This window comes from Podarcis filfolensis (assembly GCF_964270895.1).
Source record: "Podarcis filfolensis genome assembly, chromosome: 4".
NCBI classification, from domain to species: Eukaryota; Metazoa; Chordata; class Lepidosauria; order Squamata; family Lacertidae; genus Podarcis; species Podarcis filfolensis.
In genome coordinates, this window is record NC_139607.1 from 64,966,325 (window position 1) to 64,990,791 (window position 24,467).

The window sequence follows — 24,467 nt, forward strand, 5'->3', positions numbered from 1 at the left end:
TCCATAGGCCTAGATGTTGGTATGTCTTATTCTAAGCACAGAGAAAACATCACAAATAGGCAATGAAATAACCTTGATAGCCTTCTGCTCAGCTCCCCACACATGTCCATAAAGAGTGCTGATCCAAGCCATGCAGTCTGTCAGGCAGAATGAATTAAATGATTCACTACACGTGCGCGCGCGCACACACACACACACACACTCCATTTGCTGATAAACAACTTGGTACATTCTGCCTCAAGCAAGTCAGACAAGATGGCTTCTTCCAACGACTACCAGGATTCAGGAAGAAGGTTCAAAGCAGTCTATCAAAAAAGTGGCCAAAGCATTTTCTCTTAACCCTACATTCTCAGAGCCAGCCCTACTATTAGGGGGAAATGAGACACCTGCCACAGGTAGCCAATGCTAGAGGCAGCAGTCCCCAAATAGTTCCTCCTGATCCCTCTTGGCTATTCCATCTGCTGGGGGATAATGCTGGGTCTCTCATGCGGACTGCCTTAATCCTTCAGAGCAAGGCAGGGGCTCCAAAGGTTTCCAGTGCCAAAGGACTGAGAAATAAACATGTCTTAATAATGGTGTTGTGTTCAACGTTGTGTGAGCAGAAGGTAGGCCGTGCAGTGGACCGCTCTTTTCCCCTCATGCTTCTGCTTCCCCCAATACAGCTGAAATTTATTCAAGATGGCTACGATGACCTACTGAACATTGTGATTTATGGGGTTGCAGTGGGGAGGAGGTTGTGTGAAATCAGATAGAGGAATATATATATATATATATTTTAAAAATGTGACTCCACAGTCCTAAATTTACTTGGATTTAAATCTTATTGTAATCATTGTTACTTATAAGTCAACATGCTTAGTAGCAGGGAGTTAATAAAGTTAAATAAACTTCGCTCTAGATATATGGGTCAATATGAGAGGCACAACTTCCCTTCTGAATGTACTTTGTCTCTTCATCTGTCTCCCATCCAACGCAGTATTTTCTCCCCTGATACTTCCGCTGCCCAGGCTCTTGCACAAATCTTAGGATCAACGTATTGTAGCATTATTCCTTTACTTCTAAATATAATAAGGATGTGAACATCCCTGGAACTTTAAAGCCCCAAATATGAGCTGCTGAAAAAAACATAAATCAGATCTGATATAATTTGGATTTACATGGGAATATGTGGAACAATTGCCACATCTAATGCCATTATATATCCCCCTCCAAAAACCAGCTAATGCTATCATGCTCATAATATTCTGGTGAACAATAATGATTTATTTGTAGAAATTATGGCATAGAAGCTTGAAATGTTGAAGAGTATTCTTCACATTCTGGATTTTTATCTTTTAGCTCTAGCTTTTATATATATTTCTATAAAAGTGCTCAAAGCTACAAAAAAGGCATTATTACATATGAAGAAATATGGGCTTTGTGAAGTCCTTTGAGATCACTAGATAAAAACCCCTTGTAAATTTAACCTGTTATGATGGTTTAGAGACACACTTATACAGTACTTTTTGTACTCTCACAAAGATATTTCAAAGTTTACTCTTGAAGTAACTAGAAGGAAATCAATTTTTTTAAAAGAATTAAACAGATTTCTTTTAAAATCTAGAGCTTTCAGTCTTTTGATCTGCTGAGTATTAATGTTACTGAGATTAAATATCTACATTCCTTTCAGAATGCATGTAACCTCAATAGACATTGAACTGATAAACCACAACTGAGAAAAGGAAAGCATATAACTAAGGGAAACAATTAATGTGACTGAGAGGTTAATGCTTATTATTGTACCACTGCTCTCATGACTCTACCCTTTTCCTAATACAAACATAAATATCATATTTTAGAAGCAGACATAAGGAAGGCAATGTAGTAAAGAAATCTTGCTATGTGCTGAATATACCTATTTAGAGTGAAATGAGATACAAACTCTTCAACCTTCTGTCGTAAAAAAGGGATGAACAGAAGGTAGAAGCATTTGGTATTAGTAAAGATAAAGTAGCAACAGGATTTGGAAAAAGTTTATCTACGAGTCTGTTTACAAAATGAACAGTACTATTAATTCCGATCCAGCCTCATATTTTGCCATTATCTCACTGCCCTTCCAACCACCTACATTATCCAATATATTAAACACTAGGAATTCTTTTGTCATTTCCTCTTTGTTATATAACTCTGGTTTTTGTCTCATAGGTCCCAGTTCTTCGGTGCTTCACAGTGAGGCTTCATAAATGATTTTAGGCACTCATCTTTCTTTCTTTCTTTCTTTCTTTCTTTCTTTCTTTCTTTCTTTCTTTCTTTGTCAAGCTACCGCTGTGCCGTTTCTGCTTCACTATAGTCACCTTGCTTTGCTGCTTACTCATTTTCCCCCACCAATATTTTCAAATGGTATTTCATGCCAAGTGATCTGTATTAAATGCACGTTATGAATTATTGTACATGTCTTCATTATGTTTTTCTTCTTCAAAAATTAGTTAAGTTCTACCAATTATACAGCAAGGCTAATGTTATCTTGTGGATATTTGCAAATGCGTAACGATGAGTGCTTTATAAAAATACAATAAAAAAAACACAAAATACCTAAGAAAAATAACAGCAAAACCAAACCAATAATCCCCCCTCCCACAACACTTTTTAAAAGAGAGTATCAGATGTTAGTCAGCCAAAGGCCAGGTTGAAAAGTAATGTTTTCTCCTGGCTTCTAAAGGTGTATAATGAAGGTGCCAGCTGAACCTCCCCAGGGAGAGAATTCACAAAGGGGGAGCCACTGCAGAAATGCCTATTGTCGTGTTGCCACCCTCCGGACCTCTTGTGGAGGAGTCATGCAAAGAAGGGTCTCAGATGATGACCTCAGGGTCTGTGTAGGTTCATATGGAGAGAGGTAGTCCTTGAGGTATTGTGGTCCTGAGCCATTTTTAAGGCTTTATAGGTCAAAAACAGCACTTTGAATTAGACTTAGAAACTATTTGGCTACAGTGCAGTCAGGCCAGGATCAGTGACAAGACCAGGGCAGAACCATCTTACCCTGGTGAGCAATATGGCTGCCGAATGCTGCCCCAGCACAAATTTCAGGATCGTCTTCACAGGCATCCCTGCTTATAACATGTTACAGTCATGTAACCTAGAGGTTACCAGAGTATAGACAACAGTAGTTAGGCTGTGCCTGTCCAGCTGGGGCACCAGCTGAAGCTGATGGAAGGCACTCCATGCCACTGAAGCCACTTGAGTCTCAAGCAACAGCAAAGAATCCAGGAGTACCTGCATACCTGCTCAGTGAGCACGCAGTGCCATCTAGCATTATAATGTTTCTCCTGAGTCCCACAGCAGTTCCCCTCTGTTGGAGCTTTATATGTCCCAAGGCATGTCCAGGTCTTCTTAAACTAACCTGCTGCCTAAACTGTGGGGAAACACATCATCCTGTTGCCAGTGTTGAAGTAAGATTCAGCTGCCAGTTCAGGCAGCTTCTGTATGTGAAGTGGGAGAGCAGCACCATCTTGTCCCTCGCCTCAGACAGCAAAATGTCTTGGGGCCACTCTGTGCCATTCCCTATCCACGCTTTTGTCATTTATTTAGATCCAGCAACTGAACTTAAGTGGAATACCGTTATAGTCAAGCCACTTCAGTAGTTCCTAATTCAATTTGTTAAATGCAATTAGCCATAAATAATTATAAATCAGCTACTAAACCTGTGCTATACTTCCGTAAGCCAAAAACAAAACTCAACGAAGAAATATTTTTAAATGACTGAGCAAAATGACTAGCTGCCATATGGCAAGGCATTTGCATTTCAATTTATCTTTTTGTTCATAATAACACCATTTGAAATACATTTTGCTAAATATGGGGACTGAACTTGTAGAAGAAATCAATTATATTCTTAAGTCTAAATCTTCTCCTTTTCTGGCTATGCTCTAATGTATCACTGTACCTAAAAAATGCACCCTGGGGAAAATACTTCTCCAACTGAAAATCCATGAATAACATTATGCAAAAATTAATTTGTGATAAATGATTCAAAATCTTTACTTAGAATGGTTTTTATTCATATTTCTTGTGGAAATAACACCTCACCCGTAGAAAGGAGTCAAGGGATCCATTCTCCATGTATTCAACCACAATCATTACTGGTCTGCCTGCAAAGACAGCAAAGGAATGTGTTAGGATTATAGGTATATTAAGGGTTTGTTATAGTTCCAGCTGTTAGGAAAAGATTATTTGCATTAGTAAAATATGTTGCTCATTTCCCAGTCCTCCTCTGTAGCAAAAATGTATCTCATTGTTCTATTATTTCTGAGTAGTTTCTTGGTCATGTTGCTGGATTTACCAAAGGCATTATAATATTTTTGGATTTTTATTTAAATGGCTGAAATCATAATCTATTATTTATAGCCCATGTTATTCTTGGTGAATACAACCCTGTGCACTCAAAACAGTGCTAAGGAGAGGGGGTGTTACTAAGCTATGAATACGACCCTTCTCCCTTAGACTAGAATATATAATTAACATTTGATGTTTGTGACAAGAACATCCAAGTCATTCTAGTACTAATTTACTTTCTGTATTTACTTGACAAGCCTTTTACTGTTTGTGTTCAGGAGTAAGCCATCACTCTAAAACTACCTAGAAGAAATAACCCAATTTGCATGCTAATCAGGGTTTTCCATCAGATGTTATTTAGATAATGCTAATAATACAAAGGCGTGAATAATATATGCAGAAATACTGTAATGAATCATCTTGCATGCAAGACAGGAAAGAATATAATAAAACAACAAACACATTTTGTGCAAATGCCTGTATTGGTTCCATTTGTAACAAATACCAGATAAAATGATAGAAGGAATAAAGAAACACAGGTACTTGAGAAGAACCTTGTCTACATCTTGCCTGTTATTATTTTTCATTCTTTCTCCTGCCAACATAGCATAATCAGATAGATAGCATAATCAGAACTGCACACAATAGTCATGATGCAACTCTCCCGAAGACTAACAAAATGGCTTTATAATACTTTCAGCAATTTCTGTATGTTAAACTTTCTTTGGGCAGAAATTCATGGATGAACAAATGGGCACCCAGTTGGAACTAATGGACATTCATGCAATGAAACGGACAAAAATAATTTAAGACATTGTGAATATGTAAGGACAGACCAGTTCAAACCACCTATCTGCAGTTCTACTGCTGGATGGGGCAGAAGTACCCCTCCACTCAGCTCGTCCTCTGCCACCAGGGGAGCTCCACTGTTGGCAAGGAAGCTCTTCTAGTGAGTGCCCTATGTGCTAGCCCAAATAGCAGTAGCCAGCAGACAGGCCCCAAAACAGGGATTTTTGGGGGTGTGTGTGAGAGAGAGCGCAGAGCTGGGCTGGCACAGGCATTTCTGTATCCTGCAGCAGCTTTGTGGCACAGCAAAAGGGCATTTTCCCACGTGCCCCCCGCCATTTTCTACCCTTGGTGATGAGGCATATCTGTTTCAGTAACATTGGGTTTTGTCAGTGAAATAGTTGTGAGAACATCTTCAAGTAAACATTCTACTGTCTTTTAATTTAGAAATACAAGATATCGTATTATGCCAGCAAAATGGCTGCCTTTACAGCATGCAAAGCACACAGAGAGCCAAATATATTACAGAGCTCCCTAAAGGGTTCATAGGGAAACATTCTGTTTACATTCCATGGTTACAGAACAAAGGCTGTTATCTAGAAAGGCTGGGTGGCAGGCATTGCTCCCACAGATAACAACAGATTGCCCAACTGAACTCAATGGGAGCTGTGGACTTACATGGAAGATCAGCTGTCTATAAACATATTATTATTGTGAACCATTATGATATTTTATAACAAATGAGACAAGAAAGTAAATAGGCTACCATCAGGTAAACGGTTGAAGTGGGGTGAACCTGCTCCTGTTCATTGACCTTCACTCTAACCTGGAGAAAGATATATCTGTACTCCATTACGATTAGAATAAAGGGAGATAAATTCCCTGTTTACACAAAGACCATGTATAGACTTAAAGAGGTAGGGGAAAAATCAGGATCAGAGCAGAATATTTAGCCCCTGAGGTAAATATAAACCTCCATCACACATTGGAGGGGGGGATAGGTTTGTACCCACTGTCCCCTCTGTCGATCAGCATGCAATCAGTGGGCAGTTTGAATTGAACTAACACTTTCTTTGTGCATTTGAGGACCCTGAAAAAGCAGGGATACAGCTGCAATCTACAGAATGAATGCCAGTGCAAATGAACATTTTTAACAATGGGCAGGATGACTGTAATAAAACTGCCTGAATAATTACCCCTGAGGGCCTTATAAAATAGCACACCCTGTGGTGGCACATCCAATATCCAAAAATGTAATGTGCCTATCTAAATTATTCATTTTCTTAAAAGAGCAAAGGATGAAAATACTGCTTCTCATAAATTGGTCAGTGCAACTGCTAACAATACAACGTATTGGCCCTCTTATCACCTGGGCTTAATGTGATTTCTATTGTGGGATTCAGAGAAAGTGAACAACTAGATAAGAGCACCATGTGCAGATACTTGTCCTTTAATATATGCAATATAAACCATCTGTTTATGAAATAAACCAGGTTTTTATTTTATACTTTTAGGCTGTTGTTGGCATCCATTTGTCTTGAGAGACAATGGGGTACTCCTCTGGAGGTGAAGTCAAACTGCTGCATTAGCAGCACTAAAGTAACCTGCCCGGGGTGCAAGCCTGGGCACTATATATGGAGGTCCTGGGCTGCGCAGCTGTAATCCTGAATGAAGTACTAAGGAGTAAGCCCCTCAAATGTACTTCTGAATAAAGTTGCATAGGATTGTGCTGTACAAACACAATCCAGCCAAAGTCAACGCTTGGAAATCAAATTGATTTGAATCGGAGGAAGTGGGCGTCAGAGACACTTGAAGTTGCTTAACTCTAGTGGATTGTACCCTTAATTATTTTAAAAGCAAGAATGATAGAACTATCAAGTGCCATTCAGAATCATGTAATTTTTTTAAATATAAGAGCTATTTTATTTTCAACTCATATAATATATATATATATTTAATTTAATTTCTATTTTTTATCACAGCAAAGGATTTTGACAGTGTGTAATTTAATTGAATGGTAGAATGATGAACGAGAATGGTGGCAAGATATTCAGAACACTTTTCCTGTCATTTTAAATACTGAAGCAATGCTAATGAATTTTTTTAAGTATCGAATTAATCTCCCCCAAATAATAATACATTCAGTGCACACTAATCTCTACAGATTTTGTTTATAATGAAATGCTGAAAAATATGCAAAAGAAATAGGCATAGTAAATGCACATTATATACCCACCCCCACAAATACACAAATGCATACATACATACATACATACAGCAGAAAAACAGGAACTGGGGCTATAAAATGGTTCAGTTTAAAGAAAGAGTGATAACTTTTTTTAAAAAAACCAGATGGTTTGTGTCTTAAAATACCCGAATATAGATAGCTACCCCGTACTCAAGCTGAGAAGCTGAAGTTATGCTTCAGCTTGTTCAAGCCAGGTGATCTATGGGATGGCTTTCCTGCCCTTAGACCTATGTCTGTTGAGAGTATCTGGCTGGGGGCAACAATTTGAAGGTGTTTTCAGCTGTGAAATATATGCAAACTATTTATGCATTTGTCTTAGGCTGATGGCTTTTTCAGTGGTGGCCTCCTAATTATATAATACGGCTCTCATGCCTGCTCCTTTATTGCGTTTAAAGCTACTCTTGATATGTTTACATTTTGATCTCTTTATGCATTTTTGTTAGCTGTTTTGTGTTACCGATGTTTACAGTTCATTTTAAAAATCTGTCAGTGTAGATTTTAAATTGTTGATTTATCATAGAATCATAGAGTTGGAAGGGATCCTGAGTATCATCTAGTCCAACCCCCTCCAATGCAGGAATACCCCCTTACTGGGATCAAACCTGCAGCCATAGCATTATCAGCAGCATGCTCTAACATACCCTCTACCATTTCTCTGATGAAAATAGGGATGTCCCATTCCATAATGATAACTTCACTAGTTCTACCCCACACATCTGACTGGGCTGGGCATATATAAAAACATAATAAAACATTAAACATTAAAAATATATATCTCTATACAGGATTGCCTTCAGATGGCTAAGGGGTTGGATAACTCCATACCTTCCAACATTTATCCAATGAAAACAGAGACATCCTAAGGAAAAGTGGGACATTCAAATCAGAAACTGGGACGGCTTCTCTAAATCAGGGATGTCCCTGGAAAATAGGGAAACTTGGAGGGTCTCCTCTAACTAAATGAGCTTACATGGCTGTTTTGGTACACTGCTTTGTGAAGACACTTGTCCTGAAAGGTGGGAGATCTCACTGTTAAAAAAAATCAAATCAAATCTGACCTCATCACAGTGGTTATGCTCTGATGTGCATAACTCTTAATTCAGGTGTAAATTAGTATGATAGGATTTTCTACACTTAGATGCTTGATCTTCTGTGTTACTACATACATAGTGCAGACTTCTTCTGCTACCTATTTTTAAGGGTGGTGATGTTTGAGGGCCTTTATCAATTGGTAAGCTTCCACATGTTCTCCACATTGTTGGGCGGCTTCATGTATTAGTAATTCATAGTTGGTGATATTAAGTGGCAAAGTCATTCATCCAAGCTGCAGAGTTTCATGGCTAAAGTAGTCTTTTTAGGAATGAAAATACTTTCACTTTTTTCAGATTTTGCAGTCCAGGATTTAAATACATGTAGTTTTGTGAGATCTTTCTTTCTTTCTTTCTTTCTTTCTTTCTTTCTTTCTTTCTCTTTCTTTCTTTCTTTCTTTCTTTCTTTCTTTCTTTCTTTCTCTTTCTTTCTTTCTCTCTCTCTCTCTCTCTCTCTCTCTCTCTCTCTCTCTGTGAGAGAGATTCTTTTTATCAGTCTCCAATATCTGCAGAGTGATGACACGCTGCATGTGAATATGCCCTTAATCTTGCTTTTACACCATACGGTTAATACTTTTACAGCTATTGTCACATCACAGGGACAATATGCACATACAACTAACAAGACACATTTTAACTTGCATAGACAAGTGTAGAGAATTTCAGTCATGCACAAAAAAGGGTTTTAACTTTCACAGGCAAAGAAACCTAAAAAAGATAGGCAAATGTTTTATTAGAAATAATACATATATACAGTCATACCTCGGTTCTTGAACAAAATGTGTTCCGGGAGTCCGTTCGACTTCCGGAACTGTTTGAAAACCAAGACACGGCTTCCGATTGGCTGTAGGAGCATCCTGCAGCCAATCGGAAGCCACAGAAGCCGCGCCGGACGTTCGGCTTCCAAAAATCATTCGAAAACTGGAACACTTACTTCTGGTTTTTGATCTTTCGGGTGCTAAAACATTCCAAGGCGTTTGGCAACCACGGTACGACTGTATCTTGAAACCTTTGAGAACACTATCTTTATCACTATGAGCCTCTTTAAATAAATAAATAAAACTAACTGCGAAACAAAAACGAACCTTTCTTTCCATAAATGAAAAACCATACTCCAGCAGTGTATGGAGGATATTTATTTTTTGTCTATGCTGAAGTCTCAAGGTGAGAAATAATAAAACATTCAATGTGATATAAGCAATCAAACTTACAAATCACAACGAACCAACTGCTAGGTAGAAACAGCACCTTCGCTCCAGAGGAATAGAAGGAAATATTTTCAATTTTGCTGTGTGATATTCTACAGCTTTAACTGTAACTCCTCCTGAAGTCTGATGATGCAGTATAGAAATTCATTCATAATAAATAATTAACACAGCAATGCACCCTCCCTCCCTCTTGTGCTGGGCTGTGGGGATTGGACTGAGCACAGGTGTCCTTTTGCCCAGCTCTGCCAGCTTCCTGCTAGGCGCCGCTGACAAGAGTGAGAGAAGCTGCATTCCCTCCGGTATGGAGCTCCCGCTTCTGCCTGCCAAATGTGCAGATGAGCAAAAGTACTGTCAACAAGATGGCTACCAGTGACAGGCAGTGGAAGGCCCCAAGACAGGGTGTTCTAGAGGTGAGAAGGAGCAGGGATGCAGTCTGTCTAGGATCTGTTGGATCCAAAGCTGGTCCTATTGCCGTCACATGGTGGCATTGGGTCTGATCCAGACCTGAGCACGGCACTCATCCTGTCATTTTCTGCCCCAGTCACTGTGCATGGCAGGGCTGCACATGGGACAGTGGCCCCACAGCCTCCTAAAGCGATACCAGCTGGTGGCAGAGCTGTGAATTGTTTCCTAATTGGGTTTTTTTTGGGGGGGGGGTTATGAGCAAGAATAATGTTATACAAACAAGTACACCAAGTTTTCTCATGTCATTGTATATTACAAAAATAGCATAATAAATGTGGAAAGATATCTACAACATATGTTTCATTATTAGTGGTCAATGTAGAAGTTCTTGGTTTATGTGTTTGTTTAAACAATTTGGAAGAAGAAGAAGAAAGGGGGGAAGGAAAAAAAGGGGGGAGAGGGGAGTGGCAACTGACTGGGGTAATTATAAATAAACAAGTAACTAGGCTAGAGCGACAACAAAACAACACAATAGCAACAATGGTTATCTGTACCGCAGCAACTTAGTACATTGAAGAAATGGGTAAATTTCCCTCACGCTGAACTGGTCACTGAAAGTCACCCAGTGGCTTGATTTGCACATCACAGCCCTAGTTAAGAACAAACTGGTTTACTGCAAACATGCAGGGTGCTGGTGCAACTGTTGAAACAGTCTTGCTCCACTCTTCCCCCCGTTTTTCTGCTCCAGTACCAAAGATGAAAGAAGCTAGAGCCTGGCTTGTTGTAATGTATGAACAGCTCGTTATTTGTTTGGAAACACAGTAGGCATTCGAAAGAAAGTAGATATTCTCTTTAGGCTTTGCACAGCTATGTGAATACATTTATGTTACCTTCATTGCTCAGAAATAAAAAAAAATTGTCTAGTCTATATTTTCAGAGTCATTTTAAGCAGAAACAGGCATTTGACTCATCTGTTCCATACTTTACACTCATGTTTGCTGAATTATATACATTACTCAAGTATGAGTGTTGAACATTTGCGTGCTGAGGTCCCCAAAACACCCCTACCCCAATAACTCACACCTCACACATAATTTTTTGTTTAAGGTTTTTGGCATAATTTTGGCCACAACTTTATTAACATACAAATTGTGAGTGGTTGCTTAGGCATTGGTTATGACTAGCTGTCCCCCCCCCCCGCCTTGGGGGACAGCACTGACTCCCGGATTCCAGCGAGAGCCAGTGTGGAGGAACAAGATCAGGGATAACTGGAGCTGCGACACAGACCCTCAGCTACTCCCCGCATGCTCCCAGGAGCTTACGCGGCCCGCACCCTGCACCAAGGGTTTGGACGAGAGGATGGTAAGCTCCTGAACTCCTTTAACGGAATTCCCGTGCAGCAGCAGCATTGGAGGGGCAGGCACAGCCAATCCATACCCCTCCACCAACCAATTTAACCAATGCCTAACCGCCAACCTTACAAGTTGTGACGATTTGCTACGCAGTAGGCAAAACCCAATTGGCACACACTAATCAGCCAAAAGGAAAAATTCCTACCAGGCCCCCGCACCAATGCGGACGACCCCATGACAGGCATAGCAAGGTCAAAGCACAAGCCCAATCAAGGGAGGGCGGGCGGGTGATCCGGTGTCCACAGCGAAAGAGAAAGGAACATGCTGTGGACCTTGTTTAAATAACCTCTGATCCCACCCCTAAATTGGCAACATCAAATTTACCCCAGTAACACCAACCACCAATCTGATCCAAGCCCCTTGAATCTAACCTGCCTGGCAACTGTGGGGTGTTTTGCTTGGCCCCATCCGCAACCCGTGCTCTCCTTTAATGAGAACACGCTTTATAGCAAACAAGGATTTTGATATGTAACTGACCAAAAATTTAGAGAAACAGGAAAATGACTATTGTGGAGTACAACTATAACAGCTGCAGAGCTTTCACCATTACTGAATGTTTCTGACTGAATGTTTCTCTGTTCTATCTATCTGTATGCTTACTATGGGAAACACAGTCTCTAGCTTTCTGCTCTTTGCATCTGTTGTCTATGGGACTTACTCTGATGAATTATCCTGGGCAGGAAACAGACCCAACACTTAATCCACCTCAAGCTGTCACAAGCCCACCAATTTCACAACATAAACCATGATCTTTTCTCCCTTGGTTCTGTTTTAAGTGCAGCCATTAGCCATACCTCTTTACTGTGTATCACAAAATCCATTCTACCCTCTTTCCTTCTCTTCTGTCATTCTCTACTTGAATGTTGTTAAGGAGGAAATTTAGTAGCCCTTCCTTTGGTATTATTTTATTTTATTTTATTTCTGCAATATAAGATATTACCTCTCTGTAAAAGTGATTAATAAGGCACATTTTCAAAACGGACACATAATAAAAATATGCAGTATGTATATGCCTTTATTGCTTTGTTTCACTCCAAATAAATGCTCCCAACTAATACAGCTATGAAGTCAATTCTGCACAAGCAGAGTGTCCCCCCCCAAAAAAAATACTTACTAAAAACAGGAAAATATGAAAGTTTCTTTTACCAAGATATAATTAAAACAAGATTATTGAACCTTAAAAGTGCTACATCGGAACATATTTCAACACATGCCCAGGATGCACATTGTTTGAAACAGATATGATGCCAAAAGTCATTCCCTGACCTCTGAGACTGTGGTTCAGGGTCACAGAGAGACCCTAACATAATGGATGCAACCCACATGCTTGAAAAGTTAAAGTGGGAAGGAGATCAGACACCATGAGAAGTAAGCTCTTCATGGCATCTCCATGACAAGGATAATATGTGCCCCAGTTCTTTATTAGAGACTGAGACATGTACCCCATGTTTCAATTGTTTCCATTGCTACTGAAAGAAAATAAAAGGGAACTCTTTGACCAGTGATATTGCAGATATTGCAGATATTTCAACCCCTAATTAAATCTGGCTAAGCATGGCTTCAGTTATTCATTCCAGTAGCCCCAGAAAACATAAAGCAGGAAAGAGTATATTTCAGGTTACTTTCTGCTAGTGTGACCACACCTGAGCACACGTGCACGGTAACAATGTCAAGTTAATTTTTGTCACAGGCTCTGGAGTGCTTAAAACCATGTAAACCATGGGTAGGCAAACTAAAGTCCGGGGGCCAAATCTGGCCCAATCACCTTCTAAATCTGGCCCGTGGACGTTCTGGGAATCAGTGTGTTTTTACATGAGTAGAATGTGTCCTTTTATTTAAAATGCATCTCTGGGTTATTTGTGGGGCATAGGAATTTGTTCATTTCCCCCCCCCAATATAGTCTGCCCCACCACAAGGTCTGAGGGACAGTGGATTGGCCCCCTGCTGAAAAAGTTTGCTGACTCCTGACGTAAACAGTGAAAACAGGTTATCAGCAGTATCAGAACTGACAGTGCCTGCCACCTTTTGACAGAAAGCGTGCTGTGGTTCTCAACCACCTCATGCAGCAAGAGGCATCAGGTGACAATGTTTCTTTTTCCTTGCAGTACCCATCTGCCCACCTGGGCACAGATTTGATGAGCAACCCAGGTATGCAGACCAATGGTTGTGCATGGATTACTTTTGTAGACTCAGCATGGATGTCTTTACTTTAAAATGGTCTCTACTACAGTTACAAAGGAAGGAACTAAAATCTGGATTGCCCCCCCCCCCGTCATGTACATTTATTATTAAAATATACAATGCTGTATTCTGCATTTTTATTATGTAAATATGACCAAGGGGAATGAATTAATGATGTTTTGGTTTTTTAAAAAATACATATTCGGGTATTTTAAAGTGAGGATAAACAGATTTGATGAAGAAAACCTTATCCAGGCTAAAAAAAAAATTATACTAGAATATTGCAAATTGTACTTGAATTTCAGAATGAATAATTGCTCCCTTATGGTAGTTACGGAATATTTTTTCCAGGAAGTATTTGTTAATTCAATCTATTCTTAATTGTCAGTTTATACAGCATAAGAATAATCCATTTATGTTGTGGAAGAGTAATGACCTCTCAGGTGCATATGGAAATTTCCTTTTAATACTATTCTGGTTGAAAGTAAAGAAAGTAAAGCAATACTTTCATGCATAGAAATTAATATGTAATGATTTGAAGTGCTCTGACTCTATTTTGTTTTACTCTGGTGTAGGCTGCACACCAGAGGGTTGTATAAGGTTGTACAAAGTATTTTAATAGTATAGCAGATTCCAAACAAATTTCACACGGCTATTTTGAACAATACGAAAATCATTGGTATGTTGTATACACATTGTGATTGCACAATGCTAAATTATATCCAAGTGTTTATCTAAATTACTAGCTGCTATCCCCTTTTACCGTTTCAGATTCACTGTTGTTTTGACGTTATCTTTAGTTTTGTCATACTTATTTGGGCTCTACTGCATTTCTGATGAATTATAAACTTTGCTCACTGTGACATAAACTTCTCCAGTGCATACCCCGCAACTGTCCTGATTTTAAGCAGGACATCTCGGAATCACAGAATGTCCCTTTTTTTGTCTGGCACTCTGGTGCGAGTCCTCAAGCCAGAGTGCCAGACCAAAAGATGCGCCCTCCAGCACACGTCAACAGGGTTGTGCCAGAGTGCTGGACTGGAAGGCACTCTGGCATGACAATCCTGACACCCCAGTTTTGGGGACAAAAATGTTGGAGGGTATGCCATTGCTATTTGTTTGATCTGTAACAAGAGTGAAATAGTAAGTATCTATTTAGCAAAATATGTATCATGTAACATAAATGCACTGTATTCCTCATTTTGGTCCCAAGAACCAAAGCTTCCTATCCAGTGCTTGAATGTTCACATGGAATACCTACCAGAAGAAATCCTGGGGGGCAAAGATCCTCCCCCTGACAGAGGATGTGGGGCTGGAATGTTATTTAAAAATCCTTCCCTCAGGAATCTTGGGCAAAGAGACTGCACCCCAATGGTCGGGAAGGATCCTTATAAAAGATAAAAATTGTCATTAATTATACAGACAGTTATTTTAATTGCTGAACAGAAGGTGTTGGTTGCAAAGAGAGAAAAAAATCCCATGACAATATTGTTAAATATTAATTTGTAACCAGTTTGTGGTTGAACAAAAAGCTGGTACACTTCCATATCCAAATCAGCTGATGCCAGGCATAGAAAGGTTATTCAAGGGATGCCTTCACAATGAAACTTACTTCTGAGTATGGGATTGCTCTAAAACTTTTCTGATAATGAAAGGACACACATTTTAAATGAAGAAAATGTAAAATTTGTAATGATGATGATGATGTCAAAGAGAAAAACAACTACCAGACTTTTAGAAGACATCTGAAGGCAGCTCTGTTTAGGGAAGATTTTAATGTTTAACAGAGTATTGTATTTTAATATTTTGTTGGAAGCCGCCCAGAGTGGCTGGGGAAACCCAGCTAGATGGGTGGGGTATAAATAATAAATTATTATTATTGTTATTATTGTTATTATTATTATTACTACTACCCCGGCCATCTGAGTGGGTTGTCCCAGTCCCTCGGACTGGCTTCAAACAAATATAAAAGTACTGAGGTTACCAACACCAGGACTATTATCACTAAAGTATAATTTGACTCTTAATGTCAGTGCTTTGGGTTTTTATGAGAAAGCACATGGGGACCGGGGAGGAGGGCAGACAATAATATTTGTACTATAAATCCACTGATAATATACTATAAAAATATCCATACTATAAATTCATTAAAATGTTAACAGATACATTGTGTTGTTTCTCTTTTCATTAAATCCCATCAAGGCAGACTCTTCATGGCTTTTGCAACTATGGAAAGGTTGTGTATGAAGCCTGAGTTGGAAGAATGATTGAATGAATTTCAAATTTCAGTGAACAGAAATATTAACTTTTGTGAACAAAGTATCATGCAGTTCAAACCCTACTAAAAATTCAGCAGAAGCCCTATGTACAGTATCAGCCTTCTGTTTTTCAAATAAATTGAGATATATACTTGAAATTACTACACAAAACTACTGTAGGAAGTACTTGTTTCAGACGTGTATGTTCAGCTGGCATATACTTGAGCTTCTATCAGGGTGTGGGATGAGGAGAGAACGACTACAAGTATGAAGAAGTGCCTTGCCAGGAAGCTTAATAATATGTTTTGCTAACTCTGCCTCGCACTTCCATTATTTTTAGAATGAACTGCATGCTTGCTCCTCAGAGACAGACAACACCTGCCTCTCATTATAATCAGAAAATAAACAGGTTCCTTAATCTTCATGGGATGTAATTTTGTAGTGATTAACAGAAATGCAGAAAAACCCCAGAAAGAAAATTCAGATAAAACATAGTTCATTTATATCTTTTTAAGTTTACTTAGATACAACAACAAAAAGTAATGTTGGTGCTATGTAAACTTAGAAAGATATAAATAAATAAAATAAATCACCCACTCACTGATTTTCATTGCCAAAGCCTCATTATCCTTTGCGTAATATATGCTTCACTTCTAGCTTTCAGTGTGAGACAGAAACAGTATATATTTGAACAAACAAAGCGTGCTGGGCTTTTATTGTATATCTCAAAGAACATCAGGCCCAGACTACCCACTACATAAATCCACTTAACAAGAACTTGCTAATACTGAGATGAGGAAAAGTAAGGATCAGAATCAGGGGCACGTTCCCACAAACTAATCACCCTACCCACCCCCAGCAATGGAGTTTGAAAAGCTCAATTTCCTAGAAGGGATGACTTAAAGTGGAAAAACAGTAATTCAAGAAAGGGTTTAAATGCTACATTCCCCACTGCTGCTTCTACACTACAAATGTATGACACTTACCTAAACCAGCCACTGGACTACTGCTATACACATTTCCATTTAACATACTGCTTGTAGCGCTGTAAATTATCATTTATATACATTTGAGAGTCTATAACAAAACCAAGGATGTTGTTTTAGTAATAAATCAATTAAACACAAAGGGTTAAGTAATGTTCACCTAACTGAGCCAAGCTTTAAATACTTGTGGAATTTTTCTTAGGAAGCCTTTGCAAGACTGAGGTTATGAACTGCTCATTAAGCTAACTTAGATGGGGGAAGCTCTAAAATTCCAATTGATCCATTTTTGAAAAATATTTGGGGTCAGAAGCTCTCTGGTGTACCAGGAAAGTGGAACTGAGGATAGGCTTCCTTGGTAGGCCCTGCCAGGCACTGGGGTCACAGAAGCCGCACAAAGATGCTGCTTGCTCACACTGGGCCCTTTGATCATCCAATTCGGTCCTTGGGAGGGTCTACGCTCATGTTTTTAACTTTAAGTACGGGTTAAGGAAGGGTTGTGGTTAACAAAGAGGCACAAATGGCGCATTGCTTTTAATGTTTGTAATGCGTTGTTAAAATGTGACACCAGAGGGTGTTGCAGAGCAACCAGTAACGTTTTGGCGGAAATAAACCCAACAACAAGGTAATTAAAACAATTTAAATTACAAGTATGCCCTGTGGCATTTAAAAATGATATATCTAATATCTTTCTAATAACGTTAAACAGCCCTTGTCTGCTTTTGTACTATTGCACAGCCTTACAATTTGGAGAGATCCTTTTTGTTCTTACCACCCTGAAGAATTTGGTGTCCTCATCAAACATGATCACTTCACTGCTAACACCAAACTCCATGTATGAACAAGTTACAAAGCACTGGTACCAACACTGATCCTTTGGGGAACCCACTTCTTGCATCCCTTCAGTGTGAGAACTAGTCATTTATTCCTACTTTCTGTTATCTGTTTTTTTTTACCAGTTAATGACCCAGAAGAGAACTTGTCCTCTTATACCATGACACCTAAGCTTATTCAGATAATCTCAGACAGACGAAGAAAGAAAGAAAGAAAGAAAGAAAGAAAGAAAGAAAGAAAGAGGTATTTGGTGAGTGACTTTATTAAATAATCTATATAATTGCTGCTTTTTCTGTAGAAATAAAAGCTGCTAAATGTATATAATGAAGGCGCCAGCCAAACCTCCCTGGAGAGAGCATTACACAAATGGGGAGCCGAAAAGGGCTGTTCTTGTGTTGTCATCCTGTAGGCCTCTCACGGAGAAGGCACACAAAGGAGGGTCTCAGAGGATGATCTCAGGGTCTACGTAGGTTCATATGGACAGAGACAGCTCTTAAGGTATTGTGGTCTTGAGCCATTTAAGGCACTGTTCAAGTGTGAAAAGTGTGCCATCAGTTACGTGTAGATCTTACTGATTTTCTTGCACATAACAGTAAGCAGGCTACTATTTTAGATTTCAGTAGAGTGGGGATTGAAGGTTTCATTCGCTCTTTGTGTAAAACCCATGTACACGACAAGAATGTAATGAACAAAAATCTGACAAGCATGATGATATACAGCTAAACAGAGGACTCTTTGATCCCCATGAGAGTAAATCACAGGATTCTTGCCAAAAGGAGTAATAAAACATGACCACCATTTCCAAATGATGTCTGCAGGGATGTTTTAAGTAACAAACAAGAAGATTTGGGGGGGGGGGGAATTTGGAGATGCCCTGACTTGCCTATCTAATCTGAGACTTGAGAAAGAGGACCTATTTTCCATCTACAGCATTAACATTTCACATATTGTTTGTCCTATGAAAAACGCAGGCTGGTATTACAGTAGTACCTTGGGTTACGATCTTAATTCGTTCCAGAGGTCCGCTCTTACCCCGAAACCGTTCTTAACCTGAGGCTCGCTTTCGCTAATGGGGCCTCCCGCTGCCGCCGCACTGCTGGTTCGTGATTTTCGTTCTCATCCTGGGGCAAAGTTCACAACCCGGAGCAACTACTTCTGGGTTAGCGGAGTTTGTAACCCAAAGCATTTATAACCTGAAGCGTTTGTAACCCAAGGTACTACTGTACTTTTCTTGCCTTAAGTATGGCTAAGCTACTGCAGGGGACCAAACCTCAGCAGATGAGGTTCAGTTCCCATGATCACAAACAGAAATGCTGCTTGAAATGGTCATTAAGTCTGTACTAGAGTCTTGACCTGAATTCTTCTTGTCCTCAGCATTTCAATTCACCTGATCATACCAGCTTTGCAGCATGCGTAAATAGCTACTAGCTCACTCCTATAATTAAGCATTTTAATACAATTTTTCAGCATTGTGTATAACAAATTTACACTAAGGAGGCAGAACTGTCCTCAATAACTGTTTATGTATTATCTTGGGTGTATCTAATGATGCAGCCTAGATAATGTTATTGCAGGATTCTGCAGTTAAATCTTGCTCATCCTTGCCAGTCCATAATGAGAAGAGAGAGTGGGAGTCAGGCACATTCAATTCTAAGGAACAAGTAATGCTGTTAGAAAGATTCATGGCTTTCATTTAAGCAAGTTTTTTGGCAGTGGTGTGCATTGTTGATAATGACCTCATTAATGGATTCCTCTGAGTAAATTACAAATATGATTTTCTGGTATAAAAACAATTACCTTTCAATTGCACCTGGCTGCTTCTGTAGCAGTATATCATTTTTTAGTCTTTGTAAAACTGTGGAGTTTTACTGCTGTATCAAAAGTTTACATTCTCCATATTATTAGAATACCACCACAATAGAACACAGTATGACGTGTGGCCTATAATAAAGACCATTTTGCTAGATGTGTCTATGCGAACATATTTTGTTCAATTTATCCTGAAAGCCCTGCCAACGATGACCTGTGTTTGTAAAAAAAAACCCCCAAATATTTCTTAAAATGAGTGTCTTAGTGCAGACTTTAAAGTGGAGTTTGATACTTCAAATGTTTCTTTGTGAATGTTCAATTACGATTGTACGTAAGACACTGTGAAGTGAAATGTCTGGCCTATTCTGAAAGTGGGGCATTCTACCTTGCTTTTCTTGCATATCATTCACTGGGAAAGTTAAATTAGAAGCCTGTTTTTTCTACATCTTTCTTTAGCTCCTTTAAAAGAGTACAGATTGGCTATACCAAATTGTGGTCCTCCAGATGCTGGACCGCAGCTCTCACTATACTTGACTGTTGCCCAATAGCCATGCTGGCTGGGCTGATAGAAACTGAAGTGCAGTGTCCCTGGACTACGCAGTGCTAGGGAGCACTGCTTGACTAGAAATCTCCTTTCCTCACAATTAGACAGTGCTGACTGCAAGTAAGTCTGGATGCCTCGGGTGGATCATTAGCAGGGGTGGGGAACTGAATCCAGTGGCCCAGATCCTGGGTTTCACCAACCCTGGACAGCTACCTTGTGTGGTGGGCAGGCCCCTCACTCACGTACAATCACCTGATATCACGATGATGTCGGGTAACTCGTTTTTCCTTTGCAGCATGGCAAACTACCAAAAATAAATAAATAAATCCAAACTAGTTATACTTACTTTCCATCTAGTTATAGGTCATGGCTCCATGTCCTGCTTTCTGCAGGTATCGTCTGTGCTGCCATGATCCCAATGGGGAACTTGGTAGCACTGCTAATCCAGCAAGCTTGATCACCGCCTGTCAGCAGATAGGTAATAACTTCAAACCTTGCTCTGGGAAGAGGTGAGCCATTCCCAGTGGACTTGCTCTCACGGGCAATCAGCTGATCAGTGGTGGCAGCAAGTCTCCCTAGCCAATGCTCTGTTGAGCACTTTAAGGCTCCTGATTGTGCACTGGCAACTTTGTCTCTACTTGTACACATTTGATGTCACATACGGCATAAGGTGTGGGACAGCTGGGAATGATTATGGAGAAATGGCCTCATGGGCCAAACTGGAACTCAGGCCCATAAGCTATAGGTTCCCCACCCCTGATCTATAGAATCTCAGTTTGTGGTCACTGCCAGCCCCACGGGACCTGAATCAAACAGTGAAAATCAAGTACTATATGATTGTACATTTAAGCAGGAATACATTTGTATTCCTCAACATGTGTGCAGGAAAATCATTAGCAGGTCTCAAGAGGCAGCTGAAGGAATAGCAAAATATCCAGGGCCAAACTAATAATGACATGGGAAATCCATTTTTTAATTTTATGATTTTATTAACAGAAGCTGCAAGGGAATAGGGAAAACATGGATCGGGGAAGGGTTTATTCCCATGTCACCCCTGGTGTTTCCCCAATGACAGGCAACAGAAGATCCCAGAAGATCCATTTGTCTTGTGGGCAAAAAGGACACTATTACCACATGCTCAGTGTTAGAAAAACAGATTCCCATGGGAACAAAAAACGCTTTATATAAGAAATAAGATCACTAGTAGATGAGTGAGGAGGCCATGCAGCAATGTCAGCTCAGAGTCAACTTAATATCTGCACTCTGGACAAGAAAGGCTTCCTAAGCAGAGAAAGCACAGAAATAAGCTCAAGGATCCAAGGCATAAGATAAATACAGCTTTGCAAGAGACTCTTGCTATAATGATTTACAAGTGCATACAAAGAACCAAACCTTGTTTAATGTTATATCCTGGACGAATGATCATCCTGTGATCATTTCAGGTAGCTATGGTTATGGTGGAGCAATTTGAGAAAGCATTTGAAGTCAAAGAGTTCAATTAACTACTCAGCTCTATGTTGAGAGAGCTTTAATGGTTTCCTTCCAGGAGATTTGATCTTAATTTGGGACCCTCATTTCAGAACAAACTATGCTCTGCAGAAACAATACGTTGCTACATTTGCGAAACTTCTTCTTGCAGCAAATAAAATGCAGAAGCTTCTAATCTTCTCATGCACAGGGGAAGGGGAACAGGGATATCACAAGTGTGAGGCTTGCTGCTGCTCATTTCCAATTCCCTAAATGGCTAAACCCAGCGCTTAAATGCCTATATGATTGAGTTTCAGCCCCATTGTTGAGCTATGCAGTTCCCACCCCCTGTTCTAGTGCCCCAAATTGGTGTTGCCCATGCTATAATATAGTTTTATTGTTTTAACATAGACATATGATATCATAAAGATTTTAGGAAGTATAAATTGTTTCCAACTATACAGGTTCATTTTGGCTGCCCTAGTTATTACTAAATGCAATATAACCCACTGAAATTAGCAGGATGCTGAGAACAGCACAAAACTTATATCTTATTAAAATTATATTTGTTACAAACAGCAAATGGCACAACCCCAAGATCTGCTGGGTAAGCAAAGAAGCGCTTAGCTGTATTGTCAGAATAAGTGCTTAGTTGTATTGTGCAGAAGCAAAGCATCTCAGACTATGACCATGTGCTTGTGTTGCATTTATGTTATAACAGTGTTTCAGCCAGCTACAGTTCCTGACAGGTTCAAATGCTTCAGAAAAAGCAGTATTTACAAGTTGTTATAACCACTCTAAAAATGCTAATGTCAGGGGGAAAATATTCTGATGAATGATGCATTTGTACAGTCCACTGACACTGAAACTGTGTATTTGACAAAAGCACAATGGACAAATTAACAGACAAGTTAAGCTGTCATGTTCCCAGACCAACTTATTTTACACCTAACCCTAATGTCAGTTGTAACTGATGTAAACTTTTTTTTAAAAGTTATGATCTTTACTTGTGGCTTGGAAATAACTTTAAATGACTTCCAACATTTAAATAGTAAGATTCGCCTCTAAGTGTTAGCCACAATCCAAAAGTTGGCACAGTCACCAACTGGCTCTCACTTTTGGTTCTGTCAATCAGTGTACAGGCTCCTCAGATCCCAATCTAAGTGCTCATAATCAGAGCTGAGTTGATATACTGTATTCAGGCCCAGATTGGGGGGGGGGCATATGGGCCACTTGGCCTGGGCATCCAATTCCAAAGGGGGCCTCGGTCAGCATATTTATCTATATTTTCCATTTTGTCTTTATATGCAGATACGGTTCAAGCCTTGAAATAAAACTATTTGTCAGCATAACTTTTGTGAAAATTATTTATATACTTACTTATTTATAAGACTTCAGTTATCCCCAGCATAAAAAATAAAGGGGGGGCACATTATCTACCTGGCCCGGGCCTCTGCCTGGCTCTACAAGGCCCTGACCGTATTTACTTAAAAATAATGCACACCTTTTTTGGCCAAATTCAGATGTGAAAATGAGGGTGTGCATTAGATTTGATGGTGCATTTATATTCACCAGCAAATACTTTTTTTGGTTTCAAGGTTTTGAAAACTGGGGTGTGCATTAGATTCAATGGCACATTAGATTTGTGTAAATACGGTAAGTTGAATTCACACAATCTATATATGAAGCACATTGCTTCTTCCAGACCCCTGATGTAATGGACTGGTTGGACACAAAGTAGTGGTGGAAGGAACCCACTGGGGGGCCACTTAGGGAAGACGGCTAAAAGTCCAGAAAGTGGTGGTGGGACAATGAGTGAGAAGAGGGAGAAGACTGGGAAGAGGAGGTGTTGGAAGATGAAGGGGCAAATGGTTTAGTTATCCCTTTAATTATCTCAGAGCAATGCTAGGCCACAGACATTGTGAGAAATTAAAATGGTGGCTAGATCCAGAAGAAATAAAATAAGTGGGATCCAGGTCAGTCATCTATCTGCACTTTACTTTCAACAGTGATTTTGTATTATACAATAAATATTAATGCTCTTGGGCTGAGAAAGAAAAGTCATAGGTTTTTCATAGCAAATTAAATACAAATCAAAATGGTTCCAATGTGTACCACCACACAGACATGCTGGAACCCCTGGAAATTATCACTGCTTGTGGAACTGGAGTGTACACAACAGCAATGTAATATACTTCTTGACTTTCATTCTAAAGATCATGTCTGGGTGCATAAATCTGAATCTTTACGGAGAATGGTATTTATCCTCTTATGAAAATGAATATAAATCTTTCAAAAGAATAAACTGATCCAAGTCTGAATAACCCTTTTAATTTTGAGAACAGTTACTCTTAAAGAGCCAATTACTTTGCAAATGACTTTTAATGAGTTACCAGCTCCTTTTGGAGCATAAAGAAAGTCAGCTGCAAAGAATCTACGGAGTGAGGATTTTCCAATGCTGACACAAATTCAGTATTTTATGCAGTCTGGTAGTCAAATTAATGCCTGAGCCTCAGGAGTTCTTATCCTGGCTTTGTCAACATCTGATCGAGATGCACATTCTTGGAAATTCATTTTGGAAAGGTAGCCATTGCAGTTTTAGATTTGGCCAAAAAAGCTCAGTGTGAAATCAGAAATTGGCACATGATGATACACTTCCAAAGGCAAGTTGAAAGCAATCACTAAAGTAGACTGACCTCAAACAAAAAAAGTTTCCTCTGTCTACTCTCAACAAGCAAATCAGTCAACGGATTTTAAATAAACAAATGAGTCTTTTTAAACTGAAGCCTACAAAATCAATAATGTTTCTAAAGCAAAAATGGTGTGAGCGAATTCTTGCTTTTGTTCTTTTATTGAGTAGTAGTCATCCACGTTGCAGGACATATACTTTGTGTAAATGGAATAGCCAAGGTGACCACAACATGCAACAAAGCAAT

At 39.4% G+C, this 24,467-nt stretch overlaps 1 protein-coding gene across 4 annotated transcripts in view; it reads right to left on the reverse strand.

The window, feature by feature from the left end:
- Positions 1-24,467, reverse strand: part of EPHA6 (EPH receptor A6) — a 344,313-nt gene that overhangs the window by 48,604 nt on the left and 271,242 nt on the right. For 2 of the 4 annotated variants that reach the window (XM_083611506.1, XM_083611507.1), the window contains 2 exons: positions 14,898-15,023; positions 4,063-4,124 (listed from right to left, as the gene is read on the reverse strand). In XM_083611506.1, the coding sequence (XP_083467632.1) occupies positions 4,063-4,124; positions 14,898-15,023 (188 nt within the window). The remainder of the gene's footprint in view (positions 1-4,062; positions 4,125-14,897; positions 15,024-24,467) is intronic. The other 2 variants (XM_083611508.1, XM_083611509.1) reach the window with 1 other exon arrangement.